Source organism: Bactrocera latifrons, unplaced genomic scaffold (genome assembly GCF_001853355.1).
Source record: "Bactrocera latifrons isolate USDA-ARS-PBARC rearing strain unplaced genomic scaffold, ASM185335v1 scaffold_173, whole genome shotgun sequence".
NCBI classification, from domain to species: Eukaryota; Metazoa; Arthropoda; class Insecta; order Diptera; family Tephritidae; genus Bactrocera; species Bactrocera latifrons.
In genome coordinates this window covers 632,403-653,487 of record NW_017535219.1, presented here as the reverse complement: position 1 = coordinate 653,487, position 21,085 = coordinate 632,403, and the positions used below count along the sequence as shown (strand labels likewise).

The 21,085-nt window shown below is 36.7% G+C and overlaps 1 protein-coding gene across 4 annotated transcripts in view; it reads right to left on the bottom strand.

The window, feature by feature from the left end:
• Positions 1-21,085, bottom strand: part of LOC108967037 (serine/threonine-protein phosphatase rdgC) — a 58,989-nt gene that overhangs the window by 9,462 nt on the left and 28,442 nt on the right. For 3 of the 4 annotated variants that reach the window (XR_001993227.1, XR_001993228.1, XM_018930250.1), the window contains exons 2-8: positions 18,288-18,415; positions 12,607-12,700; positions 11,905-12,047; positions 11,159-11,326; positions 10,757-10,960; positions 10,488-10,637; positions 7,375-7,446 (exon numbers count right to left, since the gene is read on the bottom strand). Coding sequence is in view for 2 of the 4 variants with exons in the window: in XM_018930250.1 (XP_018785795.1) it covers positions 7,375-7,446; positions 10,488-10,637; positions 10,757-10,960; positions 11,159-11,326; positions 11,905-12,047; positions 12,607-12,700; positions 18,288-18,415 (959 nt within the window). In the remaining 2 variants the exon portion in view is untranslated. The remainder of the gene's footprint in view (positions 1-7,374; positions 7,447-10,487; positions 10,638-10,756; positions 10,961-11,158; positions 11,327-11,904; positions 12,048-12,606; positions 12,701-18,287; positions 18,416-21,085) is intronic. The other variant, XM_018930251.1, reaches the window with a different exon arrangement.

Sequence of the window (21,085 nt, the reverse complement as noted above, 5' to 3'; positions counted from 1 at the left end):
TGGCTTTGTTTTATCTCGCCTTGTGGTCGGTGAAACGTTGGCTTGTAGGATTACTGCTTTKTTGCATGACACTGCAAGCAGAAATGAGAGCATGCTAGTGCCAATGACATGCGTGTTGTTGTTGGCGACATAGTTTATTGCTAAAGAGTGTAAATACGAGAATGGTTTGAGAGGTAGAGTATTTAGGAAGCGGAGAATAATTTGCATAAAATTTCTTCGTCCAGGCGACTGCCTATTTTGTTCAACGTTTTTAATTTTTTCTTCATTCCCATCATCCCAGGCCTTGTTTAAATTTTTAAATAGTAGCTGATGACTTGAATTCCAATAAACTATCGCATATAACTCCTTAATTTATGTATATAATTTCTCCATATGGTTTACAGCTTACTCTTTCTTCTTCTCACCATTCTAGACTTGATCTCATTATTAACCAAATTAACYTCAATGTTAAGTATGTGAGTGCTTCCGCATATAACCGACCTGTTATGACAGAGCCATATTTAAGTTATGGAGCTGAAGAGTAAGCTGAGGTTGAAAAAAACTAAAAACTTTATGTATGGTCTTATGAATTGGTCCAAAATATGAAAGATGACTACAGCCACTATAAACTACAGCAGACAAGTGATCAACGATCCTCCGTTCAGTAAGAATATTCTTTAAGTCTACCGAAATCTCGGTATAAYTGGCGTTGGAAGGATCTCAACAGCTTCACTGTTGCGACCCCTAAGTACAATTACATGATGTTATCCCTTAAAACGGTTAATTTTCAGTTGCGACATTTAAACGGTTTGATAACCCTTTTTCAAAATATCTTTCGATAACTGTCAGTCTTGCGGTATWAATCTCTTCAACAACCTTGTCTCAATTGTTTAATTTTGCCTCCTCCGTGTTTACACCTATTTTTCAAACCATCCTCATACAGGAAACGCCTGCATGCTTACATAGTTGCTTTTGACTTAGGGCGTGCATAGAAATGCACTAGCTTCGCTACASTGCAGCTGACAGCACATGTTCACTGTTCGCCTGCCATGTGGACATGACACGCAGGCATGCCCTAGAAGGTGTATGCAAATGGGTGACTGCCTTGCTTAGAGTGCTCTTTTTGCGAGCTTTCTGCCAAGAAATATGTGAACATGCAAGTATATAGTGAGTATAGCATGTCCACACGTTTCCTCAGGTGCTGCTACTTTCGCCTGGCCTTCACTTGCGGCCTAGTCCGCTAACCGTTTATTTAGTCTGTTTGTATTTGCCATTCCTTTCTTGAGGCTTAATTATGAGTCTCCATTGCAAATTATTTCAGCACAATACAGCTGGCAAAGCCTGTCACTTTAAACTATTTATGACGAGGCAGGGCAACAAAATCACACTTTTGACTTCATATACATTTGCAGACATCTGCAAGTATGTCTKGTGTAGGCTTAAGGCACTCCTTGGTTGTGTGCAAAAAGTGATTTTCGTTGCGAAAAAAAATTGAGGTATAACTTGAAATGTAACATCATTGACACTCTGGTGTATATTAGTAGTACGTAGAGCTACAGCAAACATGAAAGCGATAAGGTGTGGTTAAGGTTTGAAAGCTCTCAARGAAGGAATTCTGGCATTAGTATGGTCTTAAACACTTGGAAGTGGCATAGAACTATAGACAATACATTGACAATACTATCAGCATTGCCAAGCAACAAGCAAATACTTCTCCAAATACTCTTTAATAGCAGCCCTAAAGCCCTTTCGATAGTCGTATTTTACTGCAGAAGTATATCACGAATTTCTTTGACAATGTTGAGCTTATAAAGAAAAATTAGGTGTTGTTGTTGTTSCTGTAGCGGCTGAAAGCATGCCTAAAGTAATTTCGAGGATACATGCCTAGTTGACAGTCCTTGGCCGGATAATCTGAGTTCGTACCGGTTACTGTCACGCGACTGTCGTGTGAACAGTAGTAGTCGTCATTGCATTGCCATACAGAGAGAAACGAGAAGATAAATCCTTAAGGAAGAACTTTACACCCTTTGAAGATCTAGATATTTCTATAAACCCGATAGCTCATGTCTATGGTTTACTATGCCTCAGTGCTTGTGGCTAGGTGCTCAATACTAGTTACTAAACCKCAGATATTCTAAACCAGGCTAGTTTATTCAATTAAATGGAGCATGCCACAGAGATAGTTCAGATATAAATATGATCGTTGGTGTTTTTACTAGGCATAAATAACTACTTTAGGCTTTAAATTAATCCATATTTTCYATTGAGCCGGAATCTCAACTTTGTCTCAAGCAGTAAACAGAATATAAGAAAMTGAAGAAGAAGCTATCAAGGGCAACTGCTTGAACTATGATAGATGAAGTTATTTTTCTCCGATTTTATCTACAGTCGACTTCCTGATGGGATTTCAGCCAAAAGCAGACATAATTTTGGGGTTGAGGATACCCTCAGATTATTTTTTTCAGAAGGATTTTACGGATATTATAGGTCCTAGTGACTTTAGTCCAGACCATATAATCAAACATCTGTAACATTTCGTTTCTAATTAATTTTTTTCTCTTTAAATAATTAGTAGGCTTCGCTTTGGTACGCCTGAAAATTTTAAGYTTCAATGCAACACTCTTCTTGTCGAATATGTATGTGCGTGTGGGTTAGCGGCGGCAAGTTTCTTGTCACCAATTTYACTTTTGTAGACTAACCTTTTGTCGGCGCGAAACCGCAAAACCTCAAATTTACGAACACACACACAAGTGCAAAGGAGTTTACCACTTTTATCACCTGTCGCCAACTTCCACTACTTAGCATACATTCTGAGACGATTTATAGCACCTGCTGACTGCATTTCCGTTACGGAAACTAATTGTTGTGCATGACTTTTGTTTTCACTTTATTTTTCATTCGAAATACGTGCATATACTCGTGTGTGTGAATATGTGATGTGCGTGTATGTGTTGCTGCAGCCGCAAATAGTCGTATAAGTTGACATAAGCCTTGCTATTTTCTTAACACAAATGTCAGGAATTATTTTGGTCACATATTTCTAATGCGTGTGTGTGTATGTGTGTTTGGGGCGCTTTAGTTTATCTTTGACACAATTCTTAACTGATTTATGTGTAGAGTTAGGCATTTGCCGTCAACGTTGGGTGATAAAGTATTTGCAAAGTAGGCTAAGTATGAGTGTCGCAATGTTGGCAGTTGAAATTGTTTTGCAGAAGCAGATGGTTTGAGGTTAATGATGTGGTTATATGAATGATATTGTGGTTGTGCTTTGAGAGTTTAGGTTGAGAAAGATTTTCCCCTTTTTAGCCAAATTTCTTAGACGTACAGATATTTGTTTTGGAATTACATTTGAAGAAATAAGCATAGAAAACTTTASTTTTGAGTTTTACTGGACGGTTCGACCTCAGACCAAGTTTTTGCTCACGACAGTCGGGTCTACGTAAGTGGAATGGAGCCGGAATTTTTTTCGGTCAAGGACTGTCAGTTCGACGGAATTCCGGCGCTACAACAACAACCAACTGAGCATACGTTGGTCAACTACCAGCAGCTGTGAAATCGCAAGCTTCTTCTGGCTCGGTGTATATCGGAAGAGTTCTAGGGAGCTTTTCGCTTCCAACTAGGTACACCTTTTAAAGGCTGGGGGTGGTCTAATTGGATAATGTCCGATCGGGATTCATGCAGTAGGATGGAACATTTTACTAGATGACAACTGATATAGCTGTTTGGCAGAAGATAAAAGGCTTTCATTGTTACAGTATAACACGCTTAGATGTCTCACGCAAAATTCTAGCTTTTGGGGTACTTAGGTGGGTCTGATACGTCAAAGGCCATCTAAGGCTTTCGAAGTCAGTGTTATGCCCAAAAATACTGGTTAAATAAGCGGGTTCGGTACCAAAGCGAACTTTACTGTAACTCAAAGATTTTTCTTCCGATCGCAGTAGCTTTTGCGCATTAGATGTACGTACCTTGAGCAGATAATTGCAAAAAATACAAAATAGCTTTTTTGACTATTCTTCTACATTCTACGATTCTTTGTACTACTCTCTACTCCTTTTTTCCAGTTTTGCTAGCCATTTAGTCATTTCGCCAATCCACTCTCTCGAAAAACACTATCAATTCAATCATTGTCAGCTACGCTTGACAACACACATCACTCATACGCCACGTCGCCCCACTAGCACAACAGCAGCACAGCCGTCATCAAACACGGAGCAATCGGACTAAAGCCGTACGAATGACCGTATAATACATTCAACTACAATCAGTGCAGATTGCACATCAATCAATCAGACACACCTGTTACACACCGCCTTGAACTTTGTTGCTGACCTGCAGGATAATTAATTTGCATACATTTGCATTTGCCACGAATTCAATTTACATAACCAATTTGTTTAACTGTTTTACTAATGTTTTGCTGTTGGCCACCACCCAAGCCACTSAGGAGCACAACGCCTAGCGCAAAACTGCAACGAATGCGAGTTGCGTATCAAATTCTCTGGCGGGTTCGRCACACATATACACATAAAGCGTATAATAACTGTCAGCCATAATAATAATACCCAATTAAAATTCAGCTGCAATTCAGCAGAATAAAATCACAACAGAATTGACCATATGCTGTGCAGTTTTGTTTTCGCCACGTCTTCGCTCTTCAGCATGCCGCTTAAAGTCAATTTTATGCAAACAGTTATGGCATTCCATGTTTTGTGTTTCTTTTTTTTTTTTTTTTGTTTTTTTTTTTTATATTTGTGGCAGTGGAAAGCAAAGTGCAGTGACGTTCTTTAAATGCGGTCTTTGCTGCAAGGCGCCGTTTATTTTATTAATATTGCTTGCTTCTTGCGACAGATACACACAGCTGGTGTATGAGACTATCAGTGTGCATGTGTGTGTGTGTGTTTGTAAGTTTCTTTTCGTTTTCCACGTGAAAACATAAAGTCTTATGAGCGCAAGTGCAAGCGTTTTGCTTATAAATTACCTGTTCGTAATGCGCCACGCGTACATTTTTACATGGCGTTGTTGCAGTATGACTCAAGCATGCGCTGAGACAGTCTTCTATACATAATTTGTGCATTATAGCCACACTTACACACATATATGGGCGAGGCAGGCACAAGCAGTTAAAGAGGTTAAGTGGTTGTCAAGTATAATGTCGTTTAATACGAAATATGTTTCCATAATGGCAACTTTATAAAAGTGMGAGAGAGTAGAGGCATAAAGCAAGAATTTTAAAAAATTCTATGAAACTATAGCTTCTTTATTTTATAAACTGAGTACGTTATATTAAGTTTGCCACGGAGTGTGTGAAATGTCGGAGATCCCAACAGGATGACGAGCTGAGTTGATCCAGTCATTTTGTCGTTATACAATCCAAATCTGATCGCTATCTAATCTGTCGCTCTGAAATTTTTCACGCATCCTTTTTTACAAAAGGCTGCTAWTTTGTCGAAAAAACCGCCGATATCGGACCACAATTACAAATAGCGGTCAACCAAACTGAAGGATCGGAAACAGGTGCTGTATSGAAAATTTTTTCATTTTATGCGCTATCTTTGCAACATTTTCCATGGGTTWAAGACAAAAGTACAATCTCTGAAAAATTTGTTCAAATGCGATCACTATAGCCTATAGCTGCCATATAAACTGCCCGATCGGAATCAAATGTTTGTATGGAAAACTTTTTCATTTGACAAAATATATCTTAACGAAATTTGGTACGGAATATTATTCAAGAAATCAGTGCAATATCCGTAAAAATTGTTGTGATCGGGCCACTATAGCTAATAGCTGCCATACAAACTGAATAATCAAAAACATATCCTTGTATGAAGAAATTTTTTATTTGGCAAGATATCATCACGAAATTTGTTACGGATTATTACCGGAAGTATTTCTATAATATCCAAGATTCCAGATATTCCAGATCGGACAGGTACAGCATATAGCTACCAAACGAACTAAACGATTGGAGACAAGTACTTGCACGGAAAAGTTTTGCCTTTGAAGAGAAATCTTCACAAAATTTTACTTAAATATTGTCTAGGACAACAAAGCAATCTCCAAAAAAAATTCTCCTGATCGGAAAATGTTTTCATTTGTGAAAGATATTCTAACGTCGGGGCAAACGAAGATAACTTTTTTCTAGTTTTTTTTTAACCTTAGTTGGTAAAAGCCGAAAAAAATTTACATTTCGACATTGCAACTGGAAAAAACGATGAATTATGAGCAGAAATTGAATTTCCTCAACGTCTTTTTGTCAGCTCATACGTTTTTCCGAAAACTCAGCTCGAATCTCTAGAGTGATTTAGAAACCCAATAGCACAAGAAAAAAACAAACATGTGTCCAAACCTAACAGTTTCCTCGTAGCATGTTACAGACATAAACATACATGTAAAAAGATACATGTACACATTCACCCATGCAAATGTATGTATTCCATACATATGTATATATAAAGCACGTGTCGCGCACTAGTAGCATTGTCTGGCATTAAGCAAAATCGTGACTAATTTCTTGTGGTGGAATGGTTGCAAGCAGCCATTCGAAGCGCGCAACCACTTTACAATGCAACGTGCAACGAGCGTCCTAGATTATGCTTCGACGCTTGGCTACTGGAGATGCATGTGCATATGTTCGTGTGTGCACTTTCTCCACTTTCGCTGCAGTCATTAAGGAAGACGTGAAATTCCGCATGCAATGTACTTGCCGGAGTACTTCACATAACCGAGCTATGGCGCACGGGCACGTCTATATAATGGCGTAATACAATTAAAGTTGACTGCAGCTCACTTACATGCAAGCACAATGCAAAATGTTTTAAAGCAAAAATGGCTATCTCTTAATATGCTTTTACTTTAATGTCTCGCTTATGGAGARCTCAAAAGTTGTGGTAGAGATAGCGGAACAGTTTTCATTTGAAGAAAATTAACTATTATATTAGATTTTATGGCATTAACCAAGTTAGTAACCAGAGTGATTTATTTAATTTTAGATATTCGGAGAGCCAGTATTGTTAATTAATATTGAACTACCGCGCCACTCTGGGAAGCCTCAGCGGTTTGGGGTTGCATTGAATTCTTCAAATTCAAAAGTGTCTTTGATCTCTCTAATTGATGTAATATTAACACGAATTCTTAGCAGCGAATCTAAGAGTCACAAGCTATAACTTTGTCAAAGAAAGGAAGACCCTAAGTAACCATCTACTCGCAAACCTCATAYCATTATCTTCCATACCTATAAGTATACTTTTTTGTCATCAATWTTGAAGCTTGTTTTTCAATATTGTATGATTATTTTCACCTTCTGATTATGTTCTATACTCAATACTTAATTAACAGTTATTGTAACAACAAAATGTAATTGTTTAATTTTTAATCAAGGTAATTTGCACTTACCTGTTTCCATTCGACTTTATCGATGCCGTCCTCACCAGCCATCTCGATGGGCGGTCGCAATATGGAGACATACTGTGCGCCAAAAGTAAACATTCAAGCCCAAACATTTACGGGCCGCAGTGTGGCGAACGAAGAATGAGGAGATGTTGTGAAGTATACGCCGCACCGGAAACGMAACGTAAACGGATGTGATAGGGATTAAAGGCGGCAGCGACACAATTCGTGCGGAAAAAATGGTAGAGAAGAAAATGATTAGTAAATTAGGGAAATTTAGAGTAGAAAGACTGATTAAATTGTTGATGAGATGTTGGTGGGTGGATAGTCGGATTATCTGAATTTGTATATTTGTATGTTGGTTCATATTCTATTAACCGACTACCTAGTAGGTGAAGCGAAGGAAGAGAGAGAGAAAGATACTTACAACTACTGCTGTTGTGCGTTGGAGAAATAAACCTTTCCAGTCGGCCAATTAGCAGAAATTCTTTTTATTTAAAAAAAAACATCGGGTTCATTTTAGTCGTTAAGCAAAAAATTGTTTCGTTAAAAAAAATACACTAAGGCTTGCTGAACAAAATCCCTACATGAAGCATCAAGAGTTAACAGTAGTTAGTTAAATACTGCTCCTCTCATTTGAGTTAAGAACCTTCTTTCCCACCAGGAATGAAACCGATCAAACATTCTGACTTATATCGAAATCTCTCAACAGTTAATTTTTCAAAACTTTTTTTGCGAAATTAAAAAAAGTCTCATACACTAGTATACAGGTACGTCACGCTTACTCACTCCAGTAAAAAAAAAAATTACAATTTGTATCAGTTGCAGAAGTATACAACCAGCTGAGTAGCAGAAAACTCTTCCAATGCATTTTAAATGAGTATTTGATTGCTTTCGCTTCCAACACGCCKGTGAAGTCATGCCGTATATCGCTGACAGTACAAGAGTTCAATGCACAATAACACCACTCTAACCATTTCGCATTGCAGTACACGTAATTGCCACCCTGTTGTCCTCACTATTTCAGCTCTTCTTCATTGGCATGTTCGTACGACATTACTTTGTCGGCATTTAAATCGAGTTTACTTTATTTGCTCATTTTATTTCCTTATTAAATGTTTGCATGCCGTAGCTAGTTAGGTTTTCACGTTTTTCATTCAATTTAACGGTAAATACCGGAAATGCGACAACTGCTTGCGGTATGTATTTACTACCGTTAGACAGAGCACAATATGCAGTGAGTAGACAGAAGTATTTTTCTTCTATGTATCCTAGTTCAATTCCGAACTTTCAAACAACAAAATAAAATATTTATAATAAATTAAACTTGCGACTACTATTTTTCAAAATAACAAAAAAAAAATTATTAAAAATTTAGTTATGAAAAAGTATGAGGCGCCTAAAAGTATGCCCACTCCAACTTACTACCACTGTTTTCGAAAATTTTCAACAAAAAAAGTTATCAAAAATTTAGTTATTAAAAAAACGCGGAGCCCAAGAGTGTACCTCATTGCAACTTAACAGTATTTTTTCCGAATAATAATTTTTTTTCACTAGAAAACGCGGTATTTAAAAAYATACCACATTCTAACTAACTACTACTGTTTTCGAAAGTTTCAAACACCAAAATTAAAAATTTATTTATTAAAAAACGCGGTGCCTAAAAGTATACCTAATTCCAAATTACTAATACTGTTTACGAAAGTTTTCAACAAAAAAATTTCATTATGCAAACGTACGAGCCGCCTAAAGGTATACCTCATTGCAACTTACTACAACTGTTTTCGAAAATTTTGAAATGAATTCCCTCATTGAAAGACTTGTCGAGGTTATAAGAAGTTTGAAATTTTCCCATAATTGTGTTGAAAACTTCCCTATATAAAGGCTTCTTGCAGAGAAAATGACGTGAAAAAATTTTTGATCGATATCTAAAAAAGTAAGGAGCTTGAAACGTATTAATAGATAGATAGACGGACATCACTAAATCGACTCTTCGACGTTTCAAGCTTGAAAAACCCTGTATTAAAACTGCCATCTTATGCTCCTAGAAACATAGTGACGGTAAAAATTTATTTTCATACCCATTTCAACAGCTAAATATACGTTATTAAAAGCTTAAGCGATCAAATATTTTTTTCAGAATACAACAGCTGAAGAATAATGAATAGTAAAATACGTTGTATTCAATATATAATTTCGCAACTATAAATACAGTTAATTGGCAAGTCCGTAAGGCGCTCACTGCAGGTGAAATTATATATATGTACATACATACGAACATGCCTGTTGCACATACTTGAATATAGTGTGCTTCTGCAGTATACAATTAGGTGCGCCTTCGCATTGCATTAAATTATCACGCATACGCAGTGGCGCACCATGACTACCGCACGGCGATGACGAAGCCTGTATGGGTTATTAAGCATATTAACTCATTCGTTGAGCAGTTGCCACATGTCATTAACATTGTCGCAACTTTTTTCATCACGCTCTCGCTGTCTTTTTCGCTTTCGCTCTTTTTCATTCCTGCCTCTCTTTCTCTTGACCGCCTGCAACCAGCCGCTCAGCACTTACAACACTTTAAAGTTAACAACACGCCATTTACGCACTGCCTTCGACGCATTGTCAACCTTATCTTTRTGTTAATTGACGCCGAGTAATTGACATGGCAATGCCACTGAGTTCATTAAGCCATCGGCAGGTAGCAATAAAATGCAAAAAGCCGCCATTAATCGAGTAGTTTTAATTATACACCGCAGGACAGCGCCGCAAAGCCAAATGCGGTTGTGGGTTGTTAGCTTGCACAGGGATAACACGTGTATTTAAAGTGCAAGCAAAAGGGACAAAGATGAGAAAAGTGATAAAAATCGACAGCGAGACGCACGTCAGGGACTTCATTAACATAAAATTGCTAAATGAGTTTTCTCGTTTTTGTTTGTTTTTCACGCTATGTGCTGCGGTCGTTTGCTTTCCCAAAGGATGCTGCCCTTTATCAACGTAGCTTTATTTGTAATCCCTCTACATTAGTCAAACGCAATGGTCTCTCATGTGCATTGTAGTATGTGTGAGGGAGTGTGTAAGTGTGTGTTTTTTGTTATATTTTAAATTGCTCAACTCACCTTGCCGCGGTCGATGCTCTTGATCATATCCAAGTCCGTTGTGTCCGATATGCCGCCGTGCACAATCAACACCCGATTGTTAACGATGGTGCCCAGCGGCAGCCAGCGGTAGACTTCTTCAATCATTATCATTAATTTATCGGCATTGCGCTGTGCGGAAAAAGAATACAGCGTAAGAGCAATGCGAATAGAACACAAAGATACTGATAAGAATATAATAGCGAGAGAAAGCATAGCAGTTTAGTTGAATTTTTTCTATGCGTACTTACTCGATACTTCTGCTGCACCTCGCGTATGAAACCGTAACGCGCATTCATCACAGAGTCTTCGTGATTGCCGCGATTCAAGTGCACGGCACCGGGAAAGGCCAGAAAGCAGACAAGTAGCAGCAGGAAGACCTCCAGACCCTTTTTGCCGCGATCCACGAAATCGCCGTTAAAGACATAGGGGTTTTCGACTGAGGGAAGACCATTCTAGCGATTGGTGTTAAATGAAAAATATTGGGAATTTAAAATTTTCTAAAAATAATTTAAGCTACAAAGATATGGTTTGTAAATAATTTTTCCTAAAAATGTTACCGAAATGTAAAAGTAGAGAACGCTTTCCATCTTATCTAGCACCAAATTTAATTTTTTCTTTATGATTTCTCATTCTCTGACAAACTCACTCACCTTATAGAAAATCACCAGCAGATCATCCAGCTTTCCATGCAAATCTCCAATAACTGTCACCTGCTTGGATATCGCCGTTGATGCTTGATTGAGATTTGGAAGTCGTTTTAATTTAAATGCAGCCTCTTTTAGTATACCACCCACATATTTGGCCAGTAGGCGATCAGACTGTAAGGAAGGGAAATATAAACAACAAAATGTATATCATTCATGTAATACAAAATTATTTTATATAATTATATTTATAAAATTCTCTCAGTGTAAGTTTTATATACGAGCATTTTGGTCGAGATAATGAAGACTAAACCGAATGATATCTGCCGATTTCTTTAGCAGAAAAGTGAGCCCAACAATTTTAAAACGGATCGATGTTTTTAACATCTATTTGAAAAAACTTCAGGAAGGAGTTAAGGATTAAACCTCAATTTTTAAAATGTGAAAGACACAGGTTTTTCTGCCGTAATAATAATTGTAGTGTATAACCCACGGCTAGAGAGATCTTGATATCAAACTACTGTTCAGTTATATCTCCAATATCTGAACTCAGTATTAGAAAATAGCCCGGAAACAAGTTCAAGTGCCAAAATTTGCTAAAAAGAACCAAGATCTATAATAAATTGTTAATATTTCTTGCCGAATCATGGAGAAAGCGGTTAGTAACCACAAACTACCTGACAGATGTCCTATACTATTTAATAACTTTTCTTTTAWAGGGTTTCTAATAACCAAACCAATGTGGTACTTACTTTTTTCTTGCGAAACACATCAATCAGCGTCACCACATCCTTCTTGATTAAGGGAAATTTTAAATGTGGTCCATCATAATTCTTGTCGGAACGATATTCGCCATCCTCATTGAAATCTGACTCATCGAAATAAACATCTGAAGCTGTAGTTTGTGTAACATTTAATTTGGCACAAGCAATTCGCAAGCGTTACACACACACATACATGGTACAAGGAGCGTAGTTGGGGGAAATGAAACGGATGCAGACATATATATAAATGAGAGAGATATATGAAAGATTAGCATTACAAGAAATGGTATCTGCAGGAGCATAGACTACAATCTATTTGTATTTACATAAAATCTACTAAAGATATTGTATGATAAGGATCATAAAGGTATTATGAAAGTGGCACATGTAATTATTAAGACGAATTAAATACTTAAGTGCGAGTTAGAGAGCACCTGTTACACATCTACACATACAAGTCAGTAAGATTTCCGCAGCACACAATCGCATTACAATTTAACAAATCTGTCTTCATCCCACACACACACACACAACAATTGTTATACATATATGTGCACACAAATGCATGTACGCGTACGCTTAACTGTTATGTATATAATTGCTATATATTACTAATACAAACTTACATTAGAAYTAACTTAAATTTAAGTACACGTGTATGTGTTAGCAGTTTAGTTTTGTAACAATTACCTAATGAGACCTCTGAGTCCCTTTGCAGTGACGGGCGTTGGGCMGCAGCAGCTTCGGGAATGTGTGTAAGCAGTGCATTGAAGAAATTATATAACTGTAAAGAGTATATAAAAATATACAATTAATTAGTTTAGAATATAAATATTAAGTACAAAGCTTCACTAGGTTCATTCTTGTATGGAAAAATGAATTTTGCTTACCGATTAAATTYTTATATTTTCAGATGTGTACATGAAAATGTTTGCAGTTTAAATTAACCATACTGTTTATTGTTTAAAGAATTTCACTGAAAGCAGTACTTATTATCAGTAACAATGCTTTGCAGAGGCGGCTATTTCTGGAGAAGTCGGATGGGTTAAAGCTAGGAGGGTAACTTGGTGGGGGATTCTTCTGTAGAGACCTTTAGGACCTTTTTTCGGGCACAAGTGGCTCATATTAATATAGCAGTAGTATAGCTTCTTTCAGGGAGGCGAGCATTCACTCCAACAACAGAGCGGCKAYATYMRTGCTGATSTCGCTAACTGTGCGCTCAAAGTTGGTCAAGGTGTGTCTATTCTTACTAAAAATAGCATCAAGCTACTTCATCATCAGACTCATGTGGGTGCCTAGAAACTGCAAAGCTGATGAGCTAGCAAGAAGATGCACTCGCACCCCGCTCAAATCGTAGTAAGAACGAGGCGGATCTATGAACCTAGTGTACGTAGGTCTACGACAAGCTCCTGAGCGACTGCGCAGCGGACATAGCCGAAASCGACATCGGAATGCAACCACGAACTGTATGAACTCTACGGCGACATGGATATAATTAAGCGCATAAAAATCCAACTAATACGCTGTTTGGTCATATCTTTCGCATGGAAGATGTTGCTCCAGAGAAAATCTCCATCGTCTCGAGACCCAYGGGTGTCATACAAGGGCACCAACGCATCTTATGGAAAGACCAAGTGCACAGTTTGGGTTGTACAACTAGCGAAACCACGCAAAGGATATATTCAACTGATGAACTTTTGTGTCCGTTTGTAGAGAAAAAGAATATTATATAGTATTTATTCATATTTGTGATCGATACTACGGAACCTTGGTCTTAAGACCAAATAGGCATTTTAATATTTCAGATGGCATTTCACAAACATACCCTGTTTTAAGGCAATGCATCAATGTTAAAGGAAAAAGTAAAAGCCCCTTGTAGTCGGTCAGTCGTGTGAGTTAGCAACCTTGAGACCCTATGTTGCAGAGCGGAAAGACAAGGAAAAAAATATTTATCAAAAACTAACCTCAAATTTTTGGAATAGCATGCTGCGAATTTGAGTCGCTTTAACGAAATATATCAGAAAGGTGTAATATARCAGATCAGGGTCGAAATTGAGCGCACCTATAATTTCTGCTGACTCAAGCGACATTATAGCCAATTTCTTGTTTTACATTTCGATGATAATATTATTTTCATAAGTAATTTTTTTGATTTAAAGCAAAGTAGATAATCTTCAWATTTCCGACGGAATTCGCGAAAAAWAAACATAATTTAATGTAAAATTGTTTTGACCGAAATTGCGCAAAGTGCMCGCGAAGCTTGCTTGCTTGTGTAGTAATAATTATATATACTATACTATATGAACTCATATACTATACGAGTATATAATTATATATATATACGTACATTCAAGTATATTTATTCGCCCAGGAGCGGTGTCCTACAGTTTTTGGTGGTCAACAAATAAATTGCCGATTCGTGCTTTCACTATTTTTATGACAGCAATTTTCTTCCGTAAATCATGGACGAAAACAAGCGCTAAGGATCACACCAATGCAAGTGGACACACACAAACATATATTATATAGTACATATACATACATTCACACGATATCGCGTATTAAAACTAAATTGAATATTTGAAACATGAAATTAAATTAGAAATGAACGGTTGGAGAAAATAAAAAAATGGACAGCAACAACAAAAACAGCAGGCCTGCGGTCACTTGACCACAGGCGAACGTGGCAGGGGAAGTTTGCGTGGACGCGCGCTTTGCGGGTAGCCAACAAAAGCGACGACAAAGAGAAAATTGTGAAGCAAAAAAAAAAATAAATAAATAATAATAATAATAAAAACAAAATAATATTAACTAAAGGAAAACTAAAAGTGAATGAGCACAGCGCAGACGGGGTGAGTACGCCCATTAGAAAGTTAGCGCCGGACTCACGGGACCGCAATTAAACACAGTGCTGCAGCAGCGACCACATTTAATTATGTGCTGTTTGTTAGCGTGCGGTACTCGGTACTCGCAATGAGCGCACTTTCCTTTARCACTGCGCTACAAGTCGTGTTATGGTTGTGCGCTGCTGTGGCAAGTGGCAACTCACACACAATGCGCGCTTGCTTAAACAACCAACTGTATTATGCAATTGTTTATGGCGTGGTTAACATAGCTGCATTTCATTCTTGTCTTCATTCCACGTTTGCGTGTAATTTTTAATAGCAAAGCAGTCTGTATAATTTGTTTTTTTTTTTGTTTTTGTATTTTTGTTGGTCGCGCAGACAATACGAAGGTCAAGCATGCGGTGAGGAGCTGCTGCAAGCGTGGAAAATAGTCGGAGTAGATTAAATGAAATATGCAATGGAAGTATAGAAGTGAAAAATTCCCAAAGCTGTTCTTTTTGTGAATTGCTCGGTTGTTGTGAAGCTAWGGTGATTACAATGACAAATTTTGCATCAAAGAAAAAGAATAATGGTGTATAAGTGAAGAAAATAAAATTAATATTAAAACAAGAAAGAACGTTAAATTCTAATGCACTGTAGCTATAATACCCTTCACAAATAAAACAGTTGCCATACTGTGCTTGATTTCGAACGATCAGTTTGTATGGCAGCTATATGCTATAGTGGTCCGATAATTTTCGTAATTTCTTATGAGATTGTAGCGTTATTTTAGGCAATAATCTATGCCAAATTTCGTGAAGATATCTCGGCAAGTGACAAAGTTTTCCATACAAGGTTCTGAATTTTTTCAAACAGTTTGTATGGCAGCTCTATCCTATAGCTAACCGATATCGGCAGTTCTGATAAGTAATCAACTTCTTACGGGGGTATAAGGCAGGCGAACTTGTCGAAATCGATTTAGCTTCCGGTGATCATTTACTGAAGCCAACGTATACTATAATTTTAAATTTAATGCTTCGGACTTATTTATTTAGTGCATTATCACACATTTAATAGCTTTAAATATACAAGTTATATAACTAGTAGTCATAACCAGTAACCGATTTCAAACATTTTCAAACTCTCCGAGGAAATGTCAAAAACCTGTCCTCAGCAAGTATGGTTGATATGACTTGAGTAGTTTGTTAAAAATCTATTTAACAACAGTTTGAAATTTCCTGCAGCATTCATTTGGAGTCGCATGCAGAGAGCAATAAAATATACTTGAAAGTATGAAAGAAATAACGGCATGTGGAAATAATACGAGTAGCTTTGCATGCAAAACTATAAAACAGTCATAATTTACACCGCATAGTTGAAGTGTTGATATATGTAAATAGTTTGTAAATAAATATGTGAATAAAAATKTTAATATGTTTATGGAATATGGAAAAACAATAGGTCAGCTGGCTTGTCCTTGCAACAAATTGGCTTATTTTTTATTGCTGACATGTGGTGATGAATGGTTCAATGTATATACTAATTGCAGCAATGCCGAAAAAATATTACGAATTCGGCTCTAAAATGACTTGTATTTGTTATGGTTATGTGTCATATGCGAAGAAGTTAGGTGTGGGATCAGTGAGATTAGGTTAGGTTAGATTTGATGGCTAGTCCAGAGCTCGCAGATGGACTACTAGATGCAGTCATTTGTGAAGCCACAAAAAATAGCTGGATTTCTATGGAACATATAATAAGAAACCTAATAAAATTAGCTGAGGCTTTTAATGTCTATTCCCACCGTTCGTTGGGATATTTCAAAGTGTGAGCTCCCAAATGTTTAAATTATAATTTCGCAAGCGCTGAACAATCAAGAAAGAAGTGCTGAGGTGTTTCCACCTCGTCTTCTTTCATACAGCTACTTCARATGACTGTCGGTAAGATTCTCAACCCTATAACATTGGCTCCGCTAGGGCGATGTAATGTTAGAACCGAATAGGGACAAGGTAGCTTTAAGGAAAAAGAGCTCGCTTGATCTCTTGCGCTGCATTATGGGTCAAAAGGATGCCTCAACAGCTCCCGCTACTTCTACTTCTACTAGCTATTTCTTGAAAAATAATATTGGGTAGACGAAAAGTCTTTTCGTATTACTAATCAAACTTCAACTTATTTTTCCTTATATTTATAACGACTTTAATGAACCGAATATTGTTTAATTTATACAACTGTTATAAAAATTGACGCAAATTTAAGAACTGAGCTACCAAATGACAAGTTAGCAAGTAAGGTGTTCGCCTTCTAAGAAAACGCTCTTTATGTAAGCCAAAAAAAATGCAAACCGCGTGAATAAATTGCTAAACACCAACAATTAGTAGAAACCACAGCGCAGAAACGGCCAATGAACGGAAGAGGGCCGAGCATGTAAACATATCGACGATTCACCTTTTATGTAAGCATGCATAAAWATGCATGTAGGGATGGGTCAAAAAAGTATAACATTTTTAATCACTTTATGCTCTGAAAAACAGGTTCTTAGACACCTTTAAGRAAGTCGCTCCAAATGTGAGCTCTGTATTGTAACGGAAAGGTGTTCCACCTTAGAGTTTTGTATTTTTTCTATTATAAGATAGAAATTTTCATATCTTGCTTCCAACTACTTGGAAAAATCGCATTTCACATATTTTGTATAAAATTKAATGATCTCTTACGATTTTTTCGTAAACACAACCATTTAAAAGATATTAAGCTTTGAAGTTTGATCATTTTAAGACACATTTYTTCTTGAGAATCTTATAACTCAATGAAAAAAAATTATTTTAAATTGAAAAACTCTCAGTCTCTAGATCATTTACCGCTCTTCAAAGTGTCAAGCACATATTATTTTTTTTTTACGCACCCTAATACATATATATGTATTTTGCTTTAAGAAACATTGCAAAGCCTTTGCTGCTAATTTTTCTGCGGTTTTTCTTAGCTTTTATCGCCCGTTTATTTTCGAGCATATTTGCGGTGTTGCAGCTAAATTTAATTTATTGACTTTCGAAACAATAAAAGTGCTGAATATTTTTACGCGAATTTGAGTGTTATGTGTTGCTGAAGGATGATTTTAAATATACATGCATTTTGTAAATTTTCTTTCAGTGGATTTTCAAGAAAAATGCTGTTTAAAGCTAAAATATGTATTTTCCTTAAAAAAAAAAAATTCAAAATATTCAATACAAGCATTAAGCATATATTGAGTTTTATATATAATAAAATGTTCATATATTTTTTAAAAAAATTAAAGCTAGAAATGAGGAATTATGGAGTGCCAAAATGTTAGAGCTAGTAACAATTGTTTGACCTTAAAAAAATTCGCAATCGCTTGTAAATTAAAAAAAAAGTTATATTTCAAAAAATTTGCGATTTTTGAAATTTTTTCCAAACAACGATTTTTTTTTAATTTAAAAAGAAATCTGAATTTCACTAAATACGCGTAGTTACTAAACCAATATATTAAATAAATTCACTAAAATCGTTTTCTCAAATATTTTGCAATTCACTTACCTCCACTTGATCATTTTCACCGGCATATTCTAGATTTGTAAATATAGTCCATGTATAACGGCGACGCACCTCCATGCGCGCTCTATATCTTCGATACCAACGTTGGATGAGCAAAGCTGCTCGTAAAGCTGAAATGGAGAACAAATGATATGGATAAATAAAGCAAACGTTAAATAAAACTGAAACAGAAACTTTTACTCGAAATAAAATGGTCGAAACATATGGTTTCAAGCGTACTCAATTTTAAGATCTATAAATTTYAAGTACCAAAACTAATTTATACAGAGAGAGAGAGTGGCAAGCTATTACGGAGTTTTTCCTTAGACGAACACTTAAAAACAAGACAATTTTATGCTAAAACAAATCCCGACCTCTCTGGGTACACCACAAATAAAAGTATGGCCTGGATACCCTATAAATTAGTTACTGCGTTCACAATGAAGAAGATGTACAGTTGAGACGACGGGTTATGATGCGTATCTGAAGTCGGAGGTTATAAAAAATAATCGCGCGAATACGATCGCGATGGAATTCCATTTTTTTGGTCGAGTTGAATATTTTAAGTTACTTTAAACAACACAAATAGCGATTGGATGTCAATTTTTTTATCGCCTGAACAAGTGTTGAATTATTTTCAATGTTGAACCTACTTATGGAAAAGTAAGGCTCATCCTCCTCAAATATATTGCTTTCAGACACAAAATGTGTAGCAAAAAAAGTTCACTGTCTACAAATACACTACAATAGTAAATGTGAAAGTTAGAGGTGCTCCTAAAACTCCGCATGACTAAAATATCRGCAAAATTTCGAAATAATAAATTTAGCTTACACGAAAATTCAACTTTGCTGCAAATAGAAAATGTTTGCAGTTGAAATGTGCAAGTGCTCTGTATTCAGAGCAAACATAAATAACGCAGGTTGACAGCACACTTTGCGCAAGCGAAAAAGTTCAAAGTTTTTGCCAACAAAAATAGTACCAAAAAATGCTCTCAAACAAGCGTTCACGACAAAAACATATTTATGAAAAAATCGCTGTCAAGTTTATCACGGCACACCCTCACCCGCACTTCAATGTCAGCAACAACGGCACACAAATCACTCACTTGCGCAGCGTGCAACAACAGCACTTATTGGCGAACTTTAGTGCTCAGAAAAGCTGTAAAGCGCAAACTAAGCGTGATTAGCAAACTTCTTGCGCCCCAAGCCACGCGGTTGCATCAACTCCAACGGCTCCTACATGGCATGCTTGCCATTTAATTTATATGTTGCAAGTACGGTGACAAGGATAATTGAAATTTGAGCATGCYACTGGCAGTACGCACGTTGCATCCTCCCCCAAACCATCTGCAATGAMATGCAAGTATTGCGAGCCAGTCAGCGCATCAGACAGTTAGCGAATTGGAAGTACCCTTCTGTATCTAACTATGTGCGTGTATTTTGCGGCAGCGGAGTGCCATCACTAACGCAGCCATGCTGTCTCTCGCACTAGTTATAAAATTAATTATATATAAATTCTTTTTATATTTCGGTGCCAATTATATTACAATCAGCTGTCCAATAACGGGTGCGGTGGTGTACGTAATTGAATTTTTGTGTAAAAGCGTAATGTCATTGCGTCTTTTTGTATCTTCCTTAGTGCAAACTGGCTTCCCCTTGAGCTGTAGCTTTCAGTGAGGGGCTCGTTGTTGATACAAATTATATTACAAAAGTAATTTTGAAATATTTGATGGAATTTGTGACGTTTCAATAGTTGCTTGACTGTAGTAGTTGTTGATATATTAAGTATGAAACAAACTTGCCTGAGGCTAAAGGCAATAAAGTTGCAGAATAGTGAGCAGGAACAAGTGAGGTGAGATTGTGTGGTGGTTTTGAGTATATGCATGCCTGAAAGCAGCGAATATTGGAAAAGGCTTATAGTGATTCAAAWTCACAAGCCTACGAGTAGTACGTAGCCTTCAAACACGGCTGAGAGTTCGCTAAAGATATGCCTCGTGCTGAACGATCTTCGACCACATCAACTGATGAAAATGTTATAAAAGTGACAGTTATGGTGCTTGAAATCAGGCAAGTGTTGGAGGGATGGTAAGAGCGCTCTTAAAAGATCTCTTGCGAGTCCGTTCTAATGATTTTGGTGCATATTTTGGGTACGAAACGCGTTTTTGTTCGACTTGATAACCAGACAAAGTAATTATTATTTTTTTTTTTCTAAAAGAGTGCGATTGTGACCGAATTTAAAGTCAGAAACGCAATGAATACCATCGATYAATCACCGTATTCACCAGCCTTGGCTCCGTGAGATTTTTTCTTGWTTTTTAAACTGAATTGCCGCTCAGTGGAACTCGTTTTCAGTCGATCGAAAAGATAAAACAAAATTCGTTGAAATAGCTGAWGGAAAAGTGYTYATGAAAAGTGTTTCGAGGACTGGAAAAATCGTTGCCATAMGTATATTACATCTAGTAGGGAATACTTTGAAGACGACAAAATAAATATTTAAGAACAATTAAATATTTTTCGTTTTATTTACAATTCCCAGGTACTTTTTGTCATAATTGTCATGCACTAACTTGATTTTCGTCASTCAGTTTATGTGGCAGCTTTATGCTATAGTTTCCCGATCTAAACAATATCTTCGTATATGGTGACCAAACTTTGGATAAGTTTTCCATACAAGGACTCGAGTTTGACCGATCAGTTTATATGGTAGCTATAAGCTATAGTGATGCGATCACAACCATTTCTTCGGGCATCGCATCATCACCTTATTTCTTGAAGATATCTGTTCAAATGCAAGAGTTTTT